We start from the raw sequence: 25,011 nt of genomic DNA, 5'->3' as shown, positions 1-25,011 counted from the left end.
TTAAATACGGGTATGGATTTTGTTTTGTTTTGCATCTATTCTGTTTGATACTCTGAGAACTTGGAATTCTAAAAGCCAGCCTTCCCAGCTATACCTGTTTCAATGTATTCCTCACATAGCTGGGCTGCATGCTATGAAATATCGAGTACTGGTGCTGTCATTGGTAGGTGCTTAATACTGCTATTTTCAGCCCTGAAATGGTAAGATGGTGAGCAGTATTCTTTCCAGGGAAACATGAAAGGATAAGTTTGCAACCCAGAATTCTCCTAGCTTGACCCCAGCCATGCATCCAGCCCTCAGCCATAGGTTACTATATTCTCTACTTGGCTGTTACCCAAACCCTTTCTGTCTCCCAGACGTTTTCCATTCTTTTTGTGCCATCTTCTGGGTTCATTGTCCTTTTGTTTTGTCCAAGACAGAATGCAGAAGTGGGAGATAGGTTGCCCATTTTGTCCAGAACCAAGCATAACTTTTATTTATTTTTTTAATTTTTATTTTTACTATATTTTACTTTACAATACTGTATTGGTTTTGCCATACATTGACATGAATCTGCCATGGGTGTACATGAGTTCCCAATCCTGAACCCCCCTCCCACCTCCTACCTCATATCATCTCTCCGGGTCATCCCCGTGCACCAGCCCCAAGCATCCTGTATCCTATATCGAACATAGACTGGCGATTCGTTTCTTCTATGATGGTATACATGTTTCAGTGCCATTCTCCCTAATCATCCCACCCTCTCCCTCTCCCTCAGAGTCCAAAAGTCCATTTTATACATCTGTATCTCTTTTGCTGTCTCGCATACAGCATTATCCTTACCATCTTTCTAAATTCCATATATATGTGTTAAAATACTGTATTCTTTCTAGCTTACTTCACTCTGTGTAATAGGCTTCAGTTTCATCCATCTCATTAGAACTGATTCAGATATATTCTTTTTGATGGCTGAGTAATACTCCATTGTGTATATGTACCACAGCTTTCTTATCCATTCATCTGCTGATGGACATCTAGGTTGTTTCCGTGTCCTGGCTATTATAAACAGTGCTGCAATGAACATTGGGGTACATGTGTCTGTTTCAGTTCTGGTTTCCTCCGTGTGTATGCCCAGCAGTGGGAGCATAACTTTTAAAATGTCACTTTGTTTTATTTGTAAGATAAATATAGATTCATTAGAAGATAGTTGTTATTATTATATTATATTCATATAATATATTATAGTCAAATTAATCTTTCAAATATCTTGTGCTTCATCCTGTTATAATGTTTTATTTTTTTATCTCTCCCATTTCCTTTCCTAAAGCTATTGCCATAATTTAGGCTTTTATTCTTTCCCATGCATATTATTGCAGAAAACAACAAATTTGACTCTCCTTATAATATGTCCATCCTCAAAGTCATATTTCAGATTATTATGTTAATTTTCCTAAAGAAAATTGTTTTCCAAAACATGGCTCCATATCCAACCTAACCTGTAAGTCTTTTCCATAGTGAGGCAGACCTCAGTGGTTCTGTCTGTGAGGACTTTCCAAATGCTGTTTCCTTCTGCTGGAATCTCCTGGCTATGCTAAACCAGGGATGGGCAGGTAAAGGCCCAGCAGCTTCCAGAAGCCTGCTCAGCTGTTACTCATTTCCCTCCTCATGTTTCTGTAGTATGGACTTATCATTTGCATAATAATTCCCCCAAAAAAAATCATATTTTAAACTAAGCAAGTTAAGATTGGGGCAATGAGGAATAGGTGTTCTCTTATTTGGAAGTAGAAAAAGTGAAAGTCTTGTCTCCCAGTCATGTCTGACTGTGACCTCCATGGACAGTAGCCCGCCAGGCTCCTTTTCAATTTAGAGTGTAGGAGTAGGCTTTGGTTTGTGTTAAGATAAGGATCATGCTTCTTTCAAATACTTGGCGATAGCACTAGTTTGGAACCATATAAATTAAAGTTTCTTCTTGAAATTTATTGGAAATTCCAAGGAAGTGCATACAAACTAACATTAATGTTTTGATTGTGGCTATTTTTTGACAAGAGATTCTGACACATAAACTCCCCACTCCAGTTAGTACCAGATTTCAATGTAGGCAATTTTCCTGTAGTCCCTGAGACACAGGTGATGGGTGGAAGGCAGGTTGTTTCTATTTCGGTCTTCTATCAAGGATGTAATCATTTGGGGTTTCACATTTTTTGGATGTATCATTTTTACCTCTCCACCTTGAGCAGATATTGGACATTATCCCTGGTCTCCCAAGCCACGTATATGAATACCAAAGCTCAGGTTCACCAGTGTCTTTGAACTTCAGTGGCTTCTTTGCTACTCTCTCATTCTTAGTATGGAGAAATAAAAACCTTTCTGGATGTCTTGTATTCTCATAAAAAAAAAAAAAACCCAGCCTTACGTGACTCTTCATATACTATAGAAATTAACTTTGTAACTATTTATCTAGCTAAGTGCTATATTCAAAAAGGATAATAAAACTTGTATTATCTCTCTGAGAGCAACACATGTGACAGCTGTAAATTCCTTTTAAGCCTCAGGGCACTGGCAAGACTAGAGCATTATCTTCATAGGTATTTCCATGACAGAAGGATAAAGCCCAAACTTGGAAACATCTCTAGATCATTGTGTGGATCACAACCAACTGTGGATAATTCTTAAAGAGATGGGAATACTGAACCACGTTACTTGCCTCCTGAGAAAACTGTATGCAGGTCAAGAAGCAACATTTAGAATCAAACATGGAACAATAGATGGGCTCAACATTGGGAAAGGAGTCTGTCAAGGCTGTAAATTGTCACCCTGCTTATTTAACTTGTATGTACAGTACATCATGCAAAATCCAGGCTGGATGAAACACAGGATGGAATCAAGATTGTTGGGAGAAATACCGATAATCTCAGGTACTCATTTGACACCACCCTAATGGCAGAAAGTGAAGAGGAACTAAAGAGCATCTTGATGAAGGTGAAAGAGGAGAGTGAAAAAAGCTGGCTTATAACTCAGCATTCAGAAAACTAAGATCATGGCATTTGGTGCCATCGCTTCATGGCAAATAGATGGGGGAAAAACAGAAACAATGACAGACTTTATTTTCTTGGGCTCCAAAATAACTGGGGCAGATGGTGACTGAGCCATGAAATTAAAAGACGCTTGCTCCTTGGAAGAAAAGCTGTGACCAACCTAGACAGTTTATTAAAAAAACAAGAGACATCACTTTGCTGACAAAGGTCTGTATAGTCAAAGCTGTGGTTTTTCCAGTAGTCATGTATGGGTGTGAGAGATGGACTATAAAGAAAGCTGAGTGCTGAAGAATTGATGCTTTTGAACTGTGGTGTTGGAGAAGACTCTTGAGAGTCCCTTGGACTGCAAGGAGATCCAACCAGTCCATCCTAAAGGAAAGCAGTCCTGAATATTCATTGGAAGGACTGATGCTGAAGGTGCAGCTCCAATACTTTGGCCACCTGATGTGAAGAACTGACTCATTAGAAAAGCCCTGATGCTGAGAAAGATTGAGGGCAAGAGGAGAAGGGGACAGCAGAGGATGAGATGCCATCATCAACTCAATGGACATGTTTGAGCAAACTCCGGTGATAGCAAAGAACAGGGAAGCCTGGGGTACTGCAGCCCATTGTATAGCATAGTCAGACATGACTGAGCGACTGAGTAACAAGTAGACCATTTGGCTCCTGAAGAGAGTTATATTTACATACTACAAGGTTGGTTAGATTTCCCAGGACATCCTCTTTGGAGGGGAACATAGCAGCGTCCTTCTTCCTCTTTATAAGCAGAGAATAACCTCTTCACCCATCCTGTGCACACCTTGCTCACTGAGTGTGTGGCGACTTGCGTAGGATAACTGATCTGGCTGTCATTCAGTCACCCCAAAGGTAAGACCTGGAGCAAAGGTGTAGGAGCAGCGCGTTATTTGCTGTGAGCTGATAAATAATCTCACTAATGTTAACTTTGTGTTAACATTCAGGATGAAATTAATAAAGATAAAGTTTAAAAATCCAGCACTCACTTGTTTGAATAATTATTTATCTCTTCTCAGATCATAGTTGTAATTGAGTGTATTTAAGAAGTTGCTTTACTGTTTTACTCAACATATTTAGTTGTTTTCAGCAGTATCTTAACTCTGCTAAAAACAGAAGCTGAAAATCTGCTTCTGATTTTGAAAACATTGTAAGTTACCGTGTGTCTCTTAAGTGATTATGCTTTGTAGACTCTCTTTTTCTGTTAAGTAATATGCAGTGTTGCACTTCAAAGTTTTTTTTTTTTTTTTCCTCAGTGAATATCTGCACTGACTGTTGAAACGCTGACTATTCCTTTTAGTCTTAAAATTATGAACCAGTTTGCTCACTATGTTAGAACAGTTGGTCACTTCTCAAACTTTTAAGCAACATACTTGCACACGCATACATACACAGAAGCATTTTATGCTGTCGTATTTATTGTGTTTCTAACAGTTAGTTGAACACACAAGAATGCCAAAAAGCATTCCACTGTCATGAAAATATATACATCATTTTTTAGGATGACATGGAAGGAAAGATAAACTATTCATTGTGGGTCCATTTTATAAAATGTGCCCTAGTGTTTCCTCTAAACAGGTATAAGTTTTCAAATTTGTGACATTTCTTAAATTCTTCATAATCTGCTCTTCTTACTCCCTTTCTTTATATTGCTGAAACTGTTAAAAAAAAAAAAGCTTCATATGAAATTCATGATGTGCCTGGTACCCAGTAGTATTCTCGAATGTTATTCATTTTTCCATTTAAGTATCATGATCTGTGCAGATATTTTAAATTGAGATTTTTGTTATTACTCTGTTATTCTTCTGTGTGCTGTGTTTTTAGCTCAGTCGTGTCCGACTCTGGGCGACCCTATGGACGACTGTAGCCCCAGGAAAGAATACTGGAGTGGGTTGCCATGCCCTCCTCCAGGGGATCTTCCAAACCCAGGAAGAATTTATGCTACTAAATTACCTCTTTTCTTGGTAGTTTGACAGAGCAGCAGAATCATTCCTCTAACCAAGTTATGGAGCTGCTGCTGCTGCTGCTAAGTGGCTTCAGTTGTGTCTGACTCTTTGTGACCCCATAGATGGCAGCCCACCAGGCTCCTCTGCCCCTGGGATTCTCCAGGCAGGAGTACTGGAGTGGGTTGCCATTTCCTTCTCCAATGCATGCATGCATGCTAAGTCACTTCAGTCGTGTCTGACTCTGTGCAACCCTGTGGACAGCAGCCCACCAGGCTCCTCTGTCCACGGGATTCTCCAGGCAAGAATACTGGAGTGGGAGTTATGGAGCAGATAGCCTATTAAAGTTCTTCGCTAGAAATAAATGTGGTTTTATTAATATGCCATTTCTATATAAATCCATGGGTTTTTTTAAATTGCCATTTTGTTTTGCATACCCAAGTTATAAATGAATAATGACTTTCTATTAGAGACCCAAGAGATACAGACAGATCTAAAGGTCCTGTTGAGTGATGGCTGTCAATCCTGTACTTGTCTCCCTAGGGGTACTGTGTTTGGTGTATATTAATATCACAGTATTATAAGTAAAAGTTCTGAAATTCTCAGGCATGTAAAATTAGTAATTTGTATTTAATACAAAAGCTTATTTCTATTAGCACTCACTAGCTTCATTTCAATTTTTCTTTTAGAAAGGTACAATAGCTTACAGCATCAGCTTCAGTGTAGCAACTCAAAGTACTCTCCCCTTCTGTCTTTCGGCATTGACCTTGCTAGTCACCAGCATCTCTCTTTCTCCTTCCCTCTCTCTCTTTATATATAGTTGTTGTTGTTGCTTAGTCACTAAGTCATGTCCAACTCTTTGCAGTCCCATGGACTATAGCTCTCCCGGCTCCTCTGTCCATGGGATTTCCCAGGCAAGAATCCTGGAGTGGGTTGCCATTTTCTTCTCCAGAGGATCTTCCTAACCCAGGGATTGAACCCACATCTTTAATCTGCAGTGGCAGGTGGATTCTTTACTACTGAGCCACCAGATAAGTCCCACCACACACACGCACACACACATGTGTGTGTGTGTGTGTGTGTGTGTGTGTGTGTGTGTGTGTGTGTGTGTGTATTGTGCTAAGTTGCTTCAGTCATGTCTGGCTCTTTGTGACGCTATGGGCCATAACCTGCTAGGCTCCTCTGTCTACGGGATTGTCCAGGCATGAATACTGGAGTGGGTTACCATGCCCTTCTCCAGGGAATCTTCTCAACCCAGGGACTGAACCTTTATCTCTTCCATCTCCTGCATTGCAGGTGGTTTCTTCAGCACTAGCGCCACCAGGGAGGCATTCTATATATACCCATATATATATACACACATATATACACACATATATACAATTATTATAATATACATGGTATCTATATTCTAAAAGGGCTGATGCTGCACTGAAACTGGTATGATATATGTGTATGCTTGTGTGTGCTCCAGTTTTTATACAGCCTCTCTCTTTATTGTCAAAAAATGACTACATTGGTTCTCTACTTCATGATCTCTTCAGTTCAAATGTAGTGAAAAGGAAGAGTTATCTGTTTATCAGAAGATGCAGGCAAGATTCTTACTATGTTTTGTTATCTCTGGTAATCTGCCCATCTCTCAACCAGTGACTATGGTCAGGAATGGAATGCTCTGATTAGTTAACTTCTAAGTCATATACTTAGAAGTTGGTGGTTCAGATGGTAAAGATTCTGCCTGTAATGTGGGAGACCCGGGTTTGATCCCTGGGTCAGGAAGATCCCCTGGAGAGGAAATGGCATCCCACTCCAGTGTTCTTGCCTGGAGAAATCCATGGACAGAGGGGCCTGATGAACTATAGTCCATTGGGTCACAAAGTGTTGGACACGACTGAAGGGACCTAGTGTGCACACAAGTCATATACCAGAGTCAGCTCTACCAGAACCATTTGGACTTAGAGTTGGGAAAGTTTGTTTCTTCACAGAGAGATATTAGGAAATTATTATCTGAAGTGGAGTGAAGGATTACTGGAAGGCATAGAAGAATTTCTGCCACATGGAAATGAAGATATTGCCCCCTTTTTTGTAACTCCAAGCAACCCTACCTTTCTTTCTGATGTTTCTCACTTACTTTTTCGCTTTTTAAAATGACTGTGTTAAGTCTTTTAGTATCTTTTTATCATAAAAAATATATCTTCAACAAAGACATGATCATATAACAAGAGGAAAAATACTTCTGTCCAATTGTTGATTATTGTTCGATGAGTCATGGGTAAATACACACATAGAAACTACAGTTCACATCTTACTAATTTCATTGAACTGCAGATCTGGAAGGGACTATGATGTTATCTAGAGCAATATGTGAATCTCCATAATGCTTTGAATAAGTGGTAGTGTACCTGAGAGGTTGGCAAACTACAGCACATGGGCCAAATCTAAACTGTCGCCAGTTTCTGTAAATACAGATTTATTGAAAGTCATCCATGTCTGTTTGTTTATATATTGTGTGTTGCTAAATTTGCACTGTAACAGCCAGAGTTGATTTGTTATAACAGAGATTTATGTCCCACAAAGTCTGACATTTGCTATCTGAATCTTTATAGAAAAACTTGCTAACCTTTACTCATTGCTTGAATTTCCTTTAGTGGCAAAAATTCTTTCTGAGAAGGAATCATTTTCAAAAAGCTTTAATTGTTAAAAAAAAAAAAACCAGAGAGAGTAGTACTTCTATGTGTCATCTGTTTTACTTATGTCTAAATTAGTATCTCGCTTTAGGAACTATTCTAGTTAAAACGCAAAAATTCTGGATTAATACATAAATTGTACCAAAATTGGACTAGTTTTTTTCTTGCCCAAAAGATATTTCTTGCTTTATAGTTAAGTTTTTAAAAATCCACAATCATTTCTTCTCCAGCAGCTTCATAATTAGATAATGATAGCCCATGAACACTTAGTTTTTTAATGATAAGATGAACTTTAAAATGTCAAAGATGTCCTTCCAAAGTACATGATTCAACCAATTATATTTGTTCATAAAAAAGTTTTTGTTATAATCAACTTACTAAAGCTATGACTGCCATCCCTAGATAGTTTCATTGAAAAATGTTTTACAGTGATATAATTTGTTCATGGCAATTTTAGCTACTTGAATTATAAATAATACTTAATTTGAGGTTGTTTTAAGATTAATGAAACACTTTAACATGTTTCTACTGCTATAAATCTCTATACTTAACTCTTTCAGAATGTATAAAATACCTATATTTTAATAGTTAAAGTTGTATTAATTTTTAATAAAGCTTTATGAAGGCTTGTAGGAAATGAATTGTTATAAAATATAATATTCTTTGATGTCTTCTGCTGTATTTCTCTCAGTCATTCATTTATCACAATTTATATCACTTTGGGGCTTCTTACTGTTAATTTTTTTCACAATTTTTTTCATCTTTCATTAATCAAACACTTTTTTTAAGACCCCACTGTGTGCTGTTTTCTCCCATGTTCTTCTGTTCTTATTCCTGAACTTATATCATTTTACTTGATAGTTTCTAGACCAACACTATACAATAGAAATATAATGTAAAACACAAATAGATGCCATAGTTGTAATTTTAAGTTTTCTAGTAGCCATACTCAAGTATGAAGAAATAAAATTAATAATATATTTTATTTAACCTGATATATTCAAAATATTAGCATTTCAACAGGTGATCAATATAAAATTATTAATGTGGTATTTCACATCCTTTTTTCATATTAAGTCTTTGCAATTCAGTTGGTATTTTACACTTCCTGCACATCTCTAGACCATACTTCTTATCTGAACTCTTTCAATTTTAAGTAGTTTTGGCAGGTCCTCTCTTAAATCACCTTTTTAAAAAGTTCAGTGCACTAAGTTTTCTATTTTCTTGCATCATAAATAAATAGAATCTTGTTTGAGTGATCTAAGATTCCCTTTTTGTGTGTTCTTCTATAAAGTAACAGTGTGCACAGTGCAAATTTGACTAACCAGTTTAATAGAATGGATAAAAATCTATAAACTAAGTTATTATTCAGTAATCTTTACTAAGAGGCTCTCGATGAATGTGAAAGAGGAGAGTGAAAAAGCTGGCTTAAAGCTCAGCATTCAAAAAATGAAGATCATGGCATCCGGTCCCATCACTTCATGGCAAATAGATGGGGAAACAGTGGAAACAGTGACAGACTTTATTTTGGGGGGCTCCAAAATCACTGCAGATGGTGATTGCAGCCATGAAATTAAAAGATGCTTGCTCCTTGGAAGAAAATCTGTGACCAACCTAGAAAGCATATTAAAAAGCAGAGACATGTCTTTGCTGACAAAGGTCCATATAGTAAAAGCTATGGTTTTTCCTGTGGTCATGTATGGATGTGAGAGTTGGACTATAAAGAAAGCTGAGCACTGAAGAATTGATGCTTTTGAACTGTGGTGTTGGAGAAGACTCTTGAGAGTCCCTTGAACTACAAGGAGATCAAGCCGGTCCATCCTAAAGGAGATCAGTCTGAATGTTTATTGGAAGGACTGAAACTCCAATACTTTAGCCACCTGATGCGAAGATTTGACTCATTGGAAAAGAGTCCTGATGCTGTGAAAGATTGAAGGTGGAAGCAGAAGGGGATGAAAGAGGATGAGATGGTTGGATGGCATCACCAACTCGATGGACATGAGTTAGAACAAGCTCTGGGAGTTGATGATGGACAGGGAGGCCTGGCATGCTGCTGTCCATGGGGTTGCAGTTTTGGACATGACTGAGTGACTGAACTGAACTGAATCTTTGTCAATCTTAGTGTAAGATTGATAAAGATTTAGGTACCACATATTACTCACGTCCAGGAATGGTTTTTAATATGAGGAATTATGGAAAGTCTATAATCCAAATTTTATGTCAGTTTTATAACTTGATTAAGGTTGGACGTGTGTTAAGTATTATTTATGTCATGCTGTGGTTCAAATAATTCCAGTCTGCTGCTACTGCTGAGTCACTTCAGTCGTGTCCGACTCTGTGCCACCCCATAGACAGCAGCCCACCAGGCTCCCCCATCCCTGGGATTCTCCAGCCAAGAACACTGGAGTGGGTTGCCATTTCCTTCTCCAATGCATGAAAGTAAAAAGTGAAAGTGAAGTCGTCTGGTCGTGTCTGACTCTTCGCGACCCCATGGACTGCAGCCTACCAGGCTCCTCCGTCCATGGGATTTTCCAGGCAAGAGTACTGGAGTGGGGTGCCACTGCCTTCTGCCAGTTCCAATCTAGGGGATACTATTTATAGTTAATTTTAACAATATGCTCTTTTTCTCTCCTAGATTTAGAGTTCACCACTGTGTACTTTTATAGGTGCATTTATGTGTGTTTTTTTGTCTATCAAAGATGATTCCAACAGCTTTAATATTTTAAATGTACTATTAATACAAATAAAATGCCTAAATTTGAACTCAGCCTGAATCTATTTTCAGGAATGACTTCATGCCAGTATAATTTATTTCATAATTATTTAATGACTAGATTTTCATATATGATATTAAATCATCATACCAAAAACATGAAAAACAGACAGTGCTCTCATAGAATATGGGAATGTGACAACCACTAGAACAAGAAGAGGGGACCCTTCATTAGGACTGTAAGCAGAACACACAGAGGAAGTCAGGAAAATGGACAGTAGGTAAGAGTGCAGACTTCCCAGTGCTGTCTCTTTGACAGGTTTTGACACTTTTAGAATACTAATGAGGTGATTTTTTTTTTCTCCTTAGCTATGTAGACTGTTTAGATACGGCTGGGATTCCTTGACTTTTTTTTTTAACAATTTGAGAAGCCCCAAGTTCCATGTATCAGAGCCTCTCTTAAAGTGTAGATGTAGAAATAAATACCAAGATACAATATTCACTGGTACAGATCTTTAATGTACTTTTTAAAGTTTACATACAGGTAATTTTCAAATTGAAATAAGTATTTGCTTGCATATTTTTCAAAGCCATGATTTCTTCTGCTTTCCTTGTAGCGATCGAGTGGTAGTTTAGCTGTGCTGCTCTCTCTGCTTTGGCTTACAGCATGCTATTCTTACACTTTGCAGCTGTATCAGCTGCTGCGTTTTCAGTTCCCACTCTCCCCCATTTAAGTTGGTAAAGTCCAGAATTCTTTTCCTATGTATTTATGGGTTTAATAAATTTGGCCATTCATAAGAGAGTATTTCAAAACAAGTATACCAACAAAAGGTTTAAATAACTTTTGAATGTTTTGATACATTTGTGTTACTTTTCAGCAAATATTGCATGATATATTATTCTTTCAGAATTCAAACCTGATTCATCAGAAATTGTTGCCTCCTAATGATCGACAAGGATCTCCAATATTATCCTTCATCATTCTTGAACAATTTAATGCCATCCGCTTAGTACAGAGTGTCCATCAGTCTCTTGCTGCTCTCAGCAAAGTCATCAGAGGAACCACCTTATTGAGTTCAGAAGTACAAAAATTGGCAAGTGCTTTATTAAACCAAAAGGTAAGCCAATATTAAATATATGTGTTTTATTTTCATTAATGTAAATGACTCCTCCATCTTGTATACCTTTGTTAGACGTCTTAAAATTTACAGTAACAGAAAATCCAAGTTAAACTAGCTTAGTGTGAAAGTCTCTCAGTTGTGTCCGACTCTGTGACCCCATGGATTATACAGTCCACGGAATTCTCCAGGCCAGTATACTGGAGTGGGTGGCTTTTCCCTTCTCCAGGGTAAACTAGCTTAAGCCACATAGAATTAACTGGCTGTTGTAACTGAAGGATCCAAGGGTAGCCGCATTAAATCAGCTTGATGCAGCTTAAAGTTGTCATTAGGATCCCAGCTGCTGTTATTTATCTACCTCTCTTGTCATAGTGTGTGTGTATGTGTGTATGTGTGTGTATACATCTTCCATACAACTTCACTTTTGGGCGGGTCGTCTACACATGGTGGTCTCCCAGGAGTTCAAGTCTTATGTTGTCTAAGTCCAAGAGAAAGAGTACCCGTTTCCTGGCAACTCAAGCAAAACTCTTGGGATTAACTTTGCTTCAAATTGAATGGCTTGTGTTTTGTGCCTAGTCCTTTACTAGTTCTGTGGGCAGCTTGTGCCGAGGTCTTACTGGCTGGGGCTTAAGCCAGATGCATCTCCCAGAATCTGGGGAGAGATTCTGCTCCATCTGTAATTCATATGCTACAAGTAAGGGAAGGATACTTACAAATAGAAACATCATAAGCAGAGGAAAAGGAAATCAACACATCTCTTGATGAATAATTGGACCATTATAAATGACATTAAAATACATGTTATTTCATATCTCTTGGATAAAAACAAAGCGTTTAGAGTATCTTATGTAGATTCACTTTAGCTAATTTGGAGAATATAAACTTTGCAGAACCTGGCATTTGGAAAAGATGTCACTAGGGCTCTATAGGAATTTAGAAAGAAAAAATGTGTATGTGTGTTTTTTTTTTTCCTGCTGTTTACCCTCAATATAGAGAAACTGATGGTCAACCTAAAAGTCTTCTCTGTTTGAAAATAAAAGATAGGCTTCCTAGAACTGCCTGTATCTCACTCCCTAACATAAAGATTTTAATTCAGGCTGCTATAACAAATTAACATAGAATGGATGGCTTAAACAACAAATATTTATTTCTCACAATTCTGGAGGCTGGAAAGTTGAAGACTGAGTTACTGTTAGATCTGACATCTGGTGAGACCTGCTTCCTAATTTGCTGATGGCTGTCTTCTTGCTGTGTCCTCACAGGGTGTAGAGGAATTAGAGAAAATGCAAACTCTCTCCTGTGTCTCCTTCTGAGGACACTAATTCCATCATGAAGTCTCCATGCACTCTTACAACTCAGTTACCTCCCCCAGACCTCACCCATGTGACCTAATTACCTCTCCCAGACCTTAGCTTCAGGACCATGATAGCAGGGTTTAGGGTTTCAACATATATATTTTCAGCCCATCTTAATATTCTTTATTCACATATATAAAAAGATCTATTCCAGGGGCTTTCAGTGGTTACAACTCCCCACTTCTGCTGAAATGGGAGCAAGTTTGATCCTAATAAGATCTTGCATGCCACAGGGTATGGCCCCAAAAATTGAACATAAGGAATCAATAAATTAAATAAATTTTTAAAAATATTTCTAAAAAACATGTAGCAACTGTATGTTCCTCTTTTCTTTACCCTGGAAAACAGAGTCTCAGCTTTGCATTGTTTTTTTTTATTTTGTGTAGATTACTATCTCTATTAATCGTTTGTGGTTATCAGAGTGGTGTAGTACTGTTCTGTATGACAAATTGTAACTAATTTGTTTCCAATTTAAAGTAGATATATTATCAATCATGAAAGCTTCATGACACAGTGAAGGAACCAGTGGCAAAGTGTTCTAAGAACTTTAAAATTACATTAATTAACTCATTTAATCACCACATTAACAGTACGAGATGGTTCTATGTTAGCCCCATTTTACTGTGAGGAGCCTGGGGCAGAGGAGCATTAAATAATTTAACCAGTCACACAATGAGTAATTTACACAGTCAGGATTTGAATCTAGACAGGTCTGATTGTCATAATAAATGTAAATGAATTTAAGTTTATTTGTGAAAATATAAATATTCATGAGAGTGTATATCTTTAAATCCAACTACATGCTGTATATGGGTAAAATGTATGGTATAGACAGTTACAGTTGCATCAAGAGTAAGAGGAGACTAGTGATGCTGGAAGAACATGACTTGTCTAGAAGAGAACAGTAAGTCCAGTGGAACTGGTATACAATGAAGTGTAGTAAAACTAAGGTTGCATCAGATTTCTGAGGTCAAGAAAAGAGTTTGTATTAAATGTTATAGGAAATAAGAATATTTTCATGTAAATATAATATAATAAAGAAGCTAGGAATGTGGCTTCCAGAGTAGGTCTGCCTGTTTCATTCTGTTCTGCCGTTTAATAGCTGTTTGACTTTGGACAGGTCACTTAAACCTCTTAAACTTTCTCTTGCGTCAGATCAGAATAATAAAGGGACCTACATCATGTGATTGTTGTGAAAGTTAATTTGTTATCATGGATAAAGTGCTTGAGGATTCTATGTCATATTAATGAAAAGTATGAAAGGTGATGACAAATGTGATTTCTTATTTTGTTTCTGCTGTTAACCATTTGGGTAATCTTTGACATACACATTTGAAAACAATGGATAAATTATTTTTATGACTGTAATATAATATGGTTTACCATAGATCTTATTGAAAGATAGCAAAAAAACTAAATGGTTTTGTTATATGAAACATGTTCCTTGAATAAGACCAAAGAATGATGTTTTAGGGAAGGGTTCTAGATTATTAATTGTTTATGACATTTCTTATCTTCACCTCAGCCCGTTAAGCTCTGCTAAGTGTTTCTGTCCTTGATATAGGATCTGATGACTTATTTCTTAAAAATATGTTTATGTAAGATATGCGCAATCTCATTGTTAATTATTGTGTTCTACATTACACTTTGACTTAAGAAATATAGCCTCTAAAATATCACTATTTTCAAAATATTTGTATAATTTGCCTGAAAGTGAATTTGTTAAAATTCTTTCTAAGGATAAAAAATGTGCTTTGTGAAGCACATTTAAATTATATCACAGATAGTATCTTTGGAATATTTCAGGGTGTTTGGTAAAACTCAAATAAGACAAGACTGACTTTCACTGAGATAAGATCAGTAAAATAGTTTCTGACATTTACTTTCTAATGCATTTTACCAAAAATTTGAATCTAGTACTATCCCATTTATTTCAGGATAAAAATTTAATGTTTTATTACATTTGAATGTGACAAGTTCTGAATTATGTGATATGACTTAATGTAATTTAGGAAATAGTTCAGTACTTGACATTTTCTTTACAGTCTCTGAAATGATTGGAGTAAGAATTTTCCTAGGGAGAATTATCACACTTTTTCCTTGAAACAAACTGAAACTTTTTTGTAAAAATCACAGGAGTCACTCAACAGTACAGCAAAATTGCTAATAGATCTTGACTCCTTAAGTTTCCAAACAACTGGTTTTTTACCTTTTATCAAATTAGTGACACTTCTGAAACTTGAAAGAAAGAGCTACACTTTAAAAAAAATACGCATGCATACACACACGCGTGTGCGTGCGTGCATGTGCACAGACACACACAAGCTTTATTAAGATTTCCTCTGAGCTCCTCTGCTAGACAGGTTTTTTTCTCACCCCTTTCTCTGCCATGGTCTTCTTTAAGCAGTGTCTCTCAAAGTAGGTTCTCCAGACAATAACATCAGTATCATCTGAGAACTTGGTAAAATTACAGATTCTCAGGCCCCACCCCAGACTAATTGGTCATAAATTCTGAACGTGTCACTCTGCAGTCTGTGTCTTGTCAGTACCTTGAGAGGGCCTGCTGCATGCCGAGGTTTCGGAAACGCTGCTCTGTAGACAGTCTCATCAGAAAGGGCAGCGGCAGCTGCTGCCTCGCCTTTGTGCCATCCCCATACCACTGTCACCATCTGTGCGACCTCCATTATCCGTCTTCCAGTCTTTGGGGGAAAAGAAAAGATTAAATGGTTGAAGACCTCATCTTTTCTTAAAGGCCCCCCTTTTCAAATTTACCAGCTTCATACAAATAAGTTCTAAGAAAAGTCACATACAAACTATTTTACCCAATGATAATTATTCATGTTGAATAATTTGCATTTGTCCATTAGAAGAGAGTGGTAGGTTATGTTTCATGTAACACTGCCAGTTATGGAGCCCTTGTGTACCCTTATCTGATTTTCTGCCCTTATCATCTCCCTTTTATTTCTGTTAGAAAACCAAAGCTGAAAGGGGTTGCTAACCTGGTAAAGCATCAGAGCCCATACTACAGTCCTGATGTATTTCCTAGCTCAGTGTTCTTTTTTTTAAATATAAATTTATTTATTTTAATTGGAGGTTAATTACTTTACAATATTGTATTGGTTTTGCCATACATCAACATGAATCCGCCACAAGTATACACGTGTTCCCCATCTTGAACCCCCCTCCCACCACCCTCCCCATACCATCCCTCTGGGTCATCCCAGTGCACCAGCCCCAAGCATCCGGTATCATGCATCGAACCTGGACTGGTGATTCGTTTCATATATGATATTATACATGTTTCAATGCCATTCCCCCAAATCATCCCACCCTCTCCCTCTCCCACTGAGTCCAAAAGACTGTCTATACATCTGTGTCTCTTTTGCTGTCTCACATACAGGGTTATCATTACCATCTTTCTAAATTACATACATATGCGTTAGTATACTGTATTGGTGTTTTTCTTTCTGGTTTACTTCACTCTGTATGATCGGCTCCAGTTTCATCCACCTTATTAGAACTGATTCAAATGTATTCTTTTTAATGGCTGAGTAATACTCCATTGTGTATATGTACCACAGCTTTCTTATCCATTCACCTGCTGATGGACATCTAGGTTGCTTCCATGTCCTGGCAAGTATAAACAGTGCTGCGATGAACATTGGGGTACACGTGTCTCTTTCAATTCTGGTTTCCTCGCTGTGTATGCCCAACAGTGGGATTGCTGGGTCATAAGGCACTTCTATTTCCAGTTTTTTAAGGAATCTCCACACTGTTCTCCATAGTGGCTGTACTAGTTTACATTCCCACCAACAGTGTAAGAAGGTTCCCTTTCCTCCACACCTTCTCCAGCATTTATTGCTTGTAGACTTTTGGATCGCAGCCATTCTGACTGGCGTGAAATGGTACCTCATTGTGGTTTTGATTTGCATTTCTCTGATAATGAGTGATGTTGAGCATCTTTTCATGTGTTTGTTAGCCATCTGTATGTCTTCTTTGGAGAAATGTCTATTTAGTTCTTTGGCCCATTTTTTGATTGGGTTGTTTATTTTTCTGGAATTGAGCTGCAGGAGTTGCTTGTATATTTTTGAGATTAGTTATTTGTCAGTTGCTTCATTTGCTATTATTTTCTCCCATTCCAAAGGCTGTCTTTTCACCTTGCTTATATTTTCCTTTGTTGTGCAGAAGCTTTTAATTTTAATTAGGTCCCATTTGTTTATTTTTGCTTTTATTTCCAATATTCTGGGAAGTGGGTCATAGAGGATCCTGCTGTGATTTATGTCGGAGAGTGTTTTGCGTATGTTCTCCTCTAGGAGTTTTATAGTTTCTGGTCTTATGTTTAGGTCTTTAATCCATTTTAAGTTTATTTTTGTGTATGGTGTTAGAAAGTGTTCTAGTTTATTCTTTTACAAGTGGTTGACCAGTTTTCCCAGTACCACTTGTTACAGAGATTGTCTTTAATCCATTGTATATTCTTGCCTCCTTTGTCAAAGATAAAGTGTCCCTAGGTGTGTGGATTTATCTCTGGGCTTTCTATTTTGTTCCATTGATCTCTATTTCTGTCTTTTTGCCAGTACCATACTGTCTTGATGACTGTGGCTTTGTAGTAGAGCCTGAAGTCAGGAGGGTTGATTCCTCCAGTTCCATTCTTCTTTCTCAAGATTGCTTTCACTATTCGAGGTTTTTTGTATTTCCATACAAATTGTGAAATTATTTGTTCTAGCTCTGTGAAAAATACCGTTGGTAGCTTGATAGGGATTGCAATGAATCTGTAGATTGCTTTGGGTAGTATACTCATTTTCACTATATTGATTCTTCCAATCCATGAACATGGTATATTTCTCCACGTATTAGTGTCCTCTTTGATTTTTTTCACCAGTGTTTTATAGTTTTCTATATATAGGTCTTTAGTTTCTTTAGGTAGATATATTCCTAAGTATTTTATTCTTTTTGTTGCAATGGTGAATGGAATTGTTTCCTTAATTTCTATTTTTTCATTATTAGTGTATAGGAATGCAAAGGATTTCTGTGTGTTGATTTTATATCCTGAAACTTTACTATATTCATCGATTAGCTCTAGTAATTTTCTGGTGGAGTATTTAGGGTTTTCTATGTAGAGGATCATGTCATTTGCAAACAGTGAGAGTTTCACTTCTTCTTTTCCAATTTGGATTCCTTTTATTTCTTTTTCTGCTCCGATTGCTGTGGCCAAAACTTCCAGAACTATGTTGAATAGTAGCGGTGAAAGTGGGCACCCTTGTCTTGTTCCTGACTTTAGGGGAAATGCTTTCAGTCTTTCACCATTGAAGATAATGTTTGCTATGGGTTTGTCATATATAGCTTTTATTATGTTGAGGTATGTTCCTTCTATTCCTGCTTTCTGGATAGTTTTTATCATAAATGGATGTTGAATTTTATCAAAGGCTTTCTCTGCATCTATTGAGATAATCATATGACTTTTATTTTTCAATTTGTTAATGTGGTGTATTACATTGATTGATTTGCAGATATTGAAGAATCCTTGCATCCCTGGGATAAAGCCCACTTGGTCATGGTGTATGATCTTTTTAATGTGTTATTGGATTCTGATTGCTAGAATTTTGTTAAAGATTTTTGCATCTATATTCATCAGTGATATTGGCCTATAGTTTTCTTTTTTGTGTGGCATCTTTGTCAGGTTTTGGTATTAGGGTGATGGTGGCCTCATAGAATGAGTTTGGAAGTTTACCTTCCTCTGCAATTTTCTGGAAGAGTTTGAGTAGGATAGGTGTTAGCTCTTCTCTAAATTTTTGGTAGAATTCAGCTGTGAAGCCGTCTGGACCTGGGCTTTTGTTTGCTGTAAGATTTCCGATTACAGTTTCAATTTCTGTGCTTGTGATGGGTCTGTTAAGATTTTCTATTTCTTCCTGGTTCAGTTTTGGAAAGTTGTGCTTTTCTAAGAATTTGTTCATTTCTTCCACGTAGTCCATTTTATTGGCATATAATTGCTGATAGTAGTCTCTTATAATCCTTTGTATTTCTGTGTTGTCTGTTGTGATCTCTCCATTTTCATTTCTAACTTTATTGATTTGATTTTTCTCCCTTTGTTTCTTGATGAGTCTGGCTAATGGTTTGTCAATTTTATTTATCCTTTCAAAGAACCAGCTTTTGGCTTTGTTGATTTTTGCTATGGTCTCTTTTGTTTCTTTTGCATTTATTTCTGCCGTAATTTTTAATATTCTTTCCTTCTGCTAACCCTGGGGTTCTTCATTTCTTCCTTTTCTAGTTGCTTTAGGTGTAGAGTTAGGTTATTTATTTGACTTTTTTCTTGTTTCTTGAGGTATGCCTGTATTGCTATGAACTTTCCCCTTAGAACTGCTTTTACAGTGTTCCACAGATTTTGGGTTGTTGCGTTTTCATTTTCATTCGTTTCTATGCATATTTTGATTTCTTCTGTGATTTGTTGGTTATTCAGAAGTGTGTTGTTCAGCCTCCATATGTTGGAATTTTTAATAGTTTTTCTCCTGTAATTGACATCTAATCTTACTCCACTGTGGTCAGAAAAGATGCTTGGAATAATTTCAATTTTTTTGAATTTACCAAGGTTAGATTTATGGCCCATGATGTGATCTGTCCTGGAGAAGGTTCCGTGTGCACTTGAGAAAAAGGTGAAATTCATTGTTTTGGGGTGAAATGCCCTAAAGATATCAATTAGGTCTAACTGGTCTATTGTATCATTTAAAGTTTGTGTTTCCTTGTTAATTTTCTGTTTAGTTGATCTATCCATAGGTGTGAGTAGGGTATTAAAGTCTCCCACTATTATTGTGTTATTGTTAATTTCCCCTTTCATACTTGTTAGCATTTGTTTTACATATTGCGGTGCTCCTACGTTGGGTGCATATATATTTATAATTGTTACATTTTCTTCTTGGATTGATCCTTTGATCATTATGTAGTGTCCTTCTCTGTTTCTTTTCACAGCCTTTGTTTTGAAGTCTATTTTATCTGATATGAGTATTGCCACTCCTGCTTTCTTTTGGTCTCTATTTGCATGGAATATCTTTTTCCAGCCCTTCACTTTCAGTCTGTATGTGTCCCTTGTTTTGAGGTGGGTCTCTTGTAGACAACATATATAGGGGTCTTGTTTTTGTATCCATTCAGCCAGTCTTTTTCTTTTGGTTGGGGCATTCAACTCATTTACGTTTAAGGTAATTATAAGTATGATCTCGTTGCTGTTTACTTTATTGTTTTGGGTTCGGGTTTATACATCCTTTTTGTGTTTCCTGTCTAGAGAGTATCCTTTAGCATTTGTTGGAGAGATAGTTTGGTGGTGCTGAATTCTCTCAGCTTTTGCTTGTCTATAAAGCTTTTGATTTCTCCTTCATATTTGAATGAGATCCTTGCTGGGTACAGTAATCTTGGCTGTAGGTTATTTTCTTTCATCACTTTAAGTATGTCTTGCCATTCCCTCCTGGCCTGAAGAGTTTCTATTGAAAGATTAGCTGTTATCCTTAGGGGGAATCCCCTTCTGTGTTATTTGTTGTTTTTCCCTTGCTGCTTTTAATATTTGTTCTTTGTGTTTGATCTCTGTTAATTTGATTAATATGTGTCTTGGGGTGTTTTGCCTTGGGTTTATCCTGTTTGGGACACTCTGGGTTTCTTGGACTTGGGCGATTATTTCCTTCCCCATTTTAGGGAAGTTTTCAACTATTATCTCCTCAAGTATTTTCTCATGGTCTTTCTTTTTGTATTCTTCTTCTGGACTCCTATGATTTGAATGTTGGGGCATTTAACACTGTCTTGGAGGTCTCTGAGATTGTCCTTATTTCTAATTCGTTTTTCTGTATTCCTCTCTGATTCATTTATTTCTACCATTCTGTCTTCTACTTCACTAATCCCATCTTCTGCCTCTCTTTTTCTACTATTTGTTGCCTCCAGAGTGTTTTTCATCTCATTTATTGCATTATTCATTATATATTGACTCTATTCTATTTCTTCTAGGTCCTTGTTAAACCTTTCTTGCATCTTCTCAATCCTTGTCTCCAGGCTATTTGTGATTCCATTTTTATTTCAAGATTTTAGATCATTTTCACTATCATTATTTGGAATTCTTTATTAGGTAGATTCCCTATCTCTTCCTCTTTGGTTTGGTGGGCATTTATCCTGTTCTTTTACCTGCTGGGTATTCCTCTGTCTCTTCATCTTGTTTATATTTCTGAGTTTGGGGTGTCCTTTCTATATTCTGGCAGTTTGTGGAGTTCTCTTTATTGTGGACTTTGCTTGCTGTGGGTGGGGTTGTACAGGTGGCTTGTCAAGGTTTCTTGGTTAGGGAAGCTTGTGTCAGTGTTCTGGTGGGTGGAGCTGGATTTTTTCTCTCTGGAATGCAATGAGGTGTCCAGTAATGAGTTATGAGATGTCAGTGGTTTTGGAGTAACTTTGGGCAGCCTGTATGTTGGAGCGCGGGGCTGTGTTTCCTGTGTTGCTGGAGAATTTGCATGGTATGTCTTGCTCTGGAACTTGTTAGCTTTTGGGTGGTGCTTGGTTTCAGTGTAGGTATGGAGGTGTTTGATGAGCTCCTATTGCTTAATGTTCCCTGGAGTCAGGAGTTCTCTGCTGTTCTCAGGATTTGGACTTAAACCTCCTGCTTCTGGTTTTCAGTCCTATTTTTACAGTAGTCTCAAGACTTCTCCTTTTATACAACACCATTAATAAAACATCTAGGTTAAAGATGAAAAGTTTCTCCACAGTGAGCAACACCCAGAGAGGTTCACAGAATTACATGGAGAAGGGAGGAGGGAGTTAGAGGTGACCCAAATGAGATGAGGTGGAATCAATAGAGGAGAAGGCAAGCTAGCTAGTAATCACTTCCTTATGTGCACTCCAAAACTGGACCACTCAGAAATGTTCATGGAGTTATACAGAGAAGAGAAGAGGGAGGAAGGAGACAGTGGTGGCCAGGAAGATAAAAGGGGGGAATCAAAAGGAGAGACAGATCCAGCCATTAATCAGTTCCCTAAGTGTTCTCCACTGTCTGGAACACACAGAGATTCACAGAGTTGGGTAGAGAAGAGAAGGGGATAGGGAGGAGACAGAAGCAACCTGGTGGAGAAAAAGGAGAGTCCAAAGAGGGAGAGAGCAGTCAAGCCAGTAATCTCACTCCCAAGTGAAAATAGATACTGAAGATTGAGTTCTTAAAGGTATAAAATTGATAACAAATACCAAAAAGCAAAGATTAAAAATCTAGAGTAGAGTTTGGAATTTCAAAAATACACTATTAAAGAAAAGACGGAAAAAAAGAAAAAAGTCACAAAAATTATAAAATATATACATATATGAAGTTTGCTTTAAAAAATAGGGTCTTTTTTTTTTTTTTTTGCAAAGTAATAGTAGGTTATAAAAGTGAAAATTAAAGGAGTAATGGAGGAACTGGACATCAACAGACTGGTTCCAAATAGGAAAAGGAGTACGTCAAGGCTGTATATTGTCACCCTGCTTATTTAACTTCTATGCAGAGTACATCATGAGAAACGCTGGACTGGAAGAAACACAAGCTGGAATCAAGATTGCCAGGACAAATATCAATAGCCTCAGATATGCAGATGACAGCACCCTTATGGCAGAAAGTGAAGAGGAGCTAAAAAGCCTCTTGATGAAAGTGAAAGTGGAGAGTGAAAAAGTTGGCTTAAAGCTCAACATTCAGAAAACGAAGATTGGGGCATCCGGTCCCATCACTTCATGGGAAATAGATGGGGAAACAGTGGAAACGGTGTCAGACTTTATTTTGGGGGGCTCCAAAATCACTGCGGATGGTGACTGCAGCCGTGAAATTAAAAGACGCTTACTCCTTGGAAGAAAAGTTATCACCAACCTAGATAGCATATTCAAAAGCAGAGACATTACTTTGCCGACTAAGGTCCGTCTAGTCAAGGTTATGGTTTTTCCTGTGGTCATGTATGGATGTGAGAGTTGGACTGTGAAGAAGGCTGAGCGCCGAAGAATTGATGCTTTTGAAGTGTGGTGTTGGAGAAGACTCTTGATAGTCCCTTGGACTGCAAAGAGATCCAACCAGTCCATTCTGAAGGAGATCAACCCTGGGATTTCTTTCAAAGGAATGATGCTAAAGCTGAAACTCCAGTACTTTGGCCACCTCATGCGAAGAGTTGACTCATTGGAAAAGACTCTGATGCTGGGAGGGATTGAGGGCAGGAGGAGAAAGGGACGACAGAGGATGAGATGGCTGGCTGGCATCATGGACTCGATGGATGTGAGTCTGAGGGAACTCCGGGAGATGGTGATGGACAGGGAGGCCTGGCGTGCTGCGATTCATGGGGTCACAAAGAATCGGACATGACTGAGTGACTGAACTGAACTGAACTGAGAGGACTTAAAAATTTTAAAAAGAAAGAATGATCGTAAAAATAGTAAAAATATATCTAGGACTTTCTGTGGTGGTGTTGTGGGTATTGTGGGGTCATTTTCGGATAGTTCCTTGGTCCCGCTTATATTTCTCAAGATCTATAGGCCCCTTCCTATGTAGTCAGTACTAACAACAGGGTTTTAATCTATTGGACCAGTCACTTCCAAGGTGGTTCCCTCTGTTTTAGCTTCTGTTTGCTGGTCTCTTGAAACGGCATCCCACTCCAGTATTCTTGCCTGGAGAATCCCATGGACAGAGAGGCTTGGTGGGCTACAGTCCACGGGTCAGAAAGAGTCGAACACGACTGAGTGACTTCATTTCACTTTCACTTTCAGTATCTGATTTCCACCCTGACACAAAGAGGGCAGTGGTGGACACTTTTTAGGCTCACTCGTTCAGTCGCGCTGTGGGGAGGGAGGGACGCTGCAAACAAATAACACTGGCGTGTCCTCACAGTGCCTTAGCCACACTGGGCCTGCCCCCACTCACGGCGCTTGTGCCCTCCCTGCCCACACTGCTCAGGCTCTAGGTTGCTTCACTGGGAACTGTCCGAGGCTGGCCCTGGGCAGCATGCGCCTCCCAGGTCTAAGCCACTCAGGTTCAAGCACTCGGGTAGTCCTCAGTGGCGCAGACTCAGTTGGGTCTGTGTTTTGTGCCGTTTCCCGTTCCGGGCAGCTCAGGTGATAAGGTGTTTGGTGAGCGCAGTCGCTGCCACTTATCGCCTCCCCGTCCCTGCCACTCAGTTTTCTGGGTGTACAACTGGCGCACCTTCTCAGGCAGATGTTGACTGTCCAGAACCCCAAGAAGCCTTAGTTAGCAAAAAAGCCTGCTTGCAGTTTGGTAGATAATGTCTCTCTGGGGCTGTGATTGCCCCCTTCCGGCTCTGGCTGCCTGTCACCAGAGGGGATTGGTCTCCAGCCAGCCAGTTCTGTTCAGTCCTTTGTTACGTGCGCAGGCCTGGCAGTGTCTTAGGGCTTTTCTCGTGGTAGCTATCTCACAGTCTGGTTTGCTAGCCCAAGATAGTTCGCTCAGATTGCCCTCGGGGCATTCAGGCCAGCTCTTACTCTAAGCACTGCAGCCCGCGCCTCCCTGCCCAGCCCACGCCTCCCTGCCCAGCCCCCGCTTGCTAGTGGCGGGTGCAGGCGTCTGTGCTGCTTCTCCACTGGGGGAATTACCGTTGGGCTTGTAATCTGTGGGTTTTGATTATTTATTTATTTTTCCTCCCTGTTATGTTGCCCTCTGTGCTTCCAAGGCTCGCCACAGACTCGGCAGTGAGAGTGTTTCCTGGTGTTTGGAAACTTCTCTCTTTTTAAGACTCCCTTCCCAAGATGGAGCTCTGTCCCTACCTCTTTTGTCTTTTTTTTTGTCTTTTATATTTTTTCCTTTCGAAGACAATGGGCTGCTTTTCTGGGTGCCTGATGTCCTCTGCCAGCATTCAGAAGTTGTTTTGTGGAATTTACTCAGCATTTAAATGTTCTTTTGATGAATTTGTCGGGGGAGAAAGTGGTCTCCCTGTCCTATTCCTCTGCCATCTTAGGACCGCCCCCTCAGTGTTCTTTCTTTTTCATCTCTCATTGAATGTTTTGTTAATTTGACCATGCAGCTAAATGGTAGTCTTTATTAGGAGAGGCAGTGATCAGCTTTATGAAGAACGAACTCCACATACTCATCTCCAAAGGCCTACCAAATATTAGCATAGAATTGCCCCATCTCCTCATTTCTAGTTTTACTTATAATCAAAAATTAATTAGATGTGCTTATATTAATAAATGAAAA

The 25,011-nt window shown here is 38.4% G+C and overlaps 1 protein-coding gene across 2 annotated transcripts in view; it reads left to right on the top strand.

Moving 5' to 3' along the window:
• DYNC2H1 (dynein cytoplasmic 2 heavy chain 1) overlaps positions 1-25,011 on the top strand; it is a 388,421-nt gene that overhangs the window by 278,240 nt on the left and 85,170 nt on the right. For both annotated transcript variants that reach the window (XM_040257838.1, XM_040257837.1), the window contains one exon: positions 11,275-11,484. In XM_040257838.1, coding sequence (XP_040113772.1) covers positions 11,275-11,484 — 210 coding nt within the window. The remainder of the gene's footprint in view (positions 1-11,274; positions 11,485-25,011) is intronic.

This window comes from Oryx dammah, unplaced genomic scaffold (genome assembly GCF_014754425.2).
Source record: "Oryx dammah isolate SB20612 unplaced genomic scaffold, SCBI_Odam_1.1 HiC_scaffold_17, whole genome shotgun sequence".
NCBI classification, from domain to species: Eukaryota; Metazoa; Chordata; class Mammalia; order Artiodactyla; family Bovidae; genus Oryx; species Oryx dammah.
This window is presented reverse-complemented; position numbering and strand designations above follow the sequence as displayed.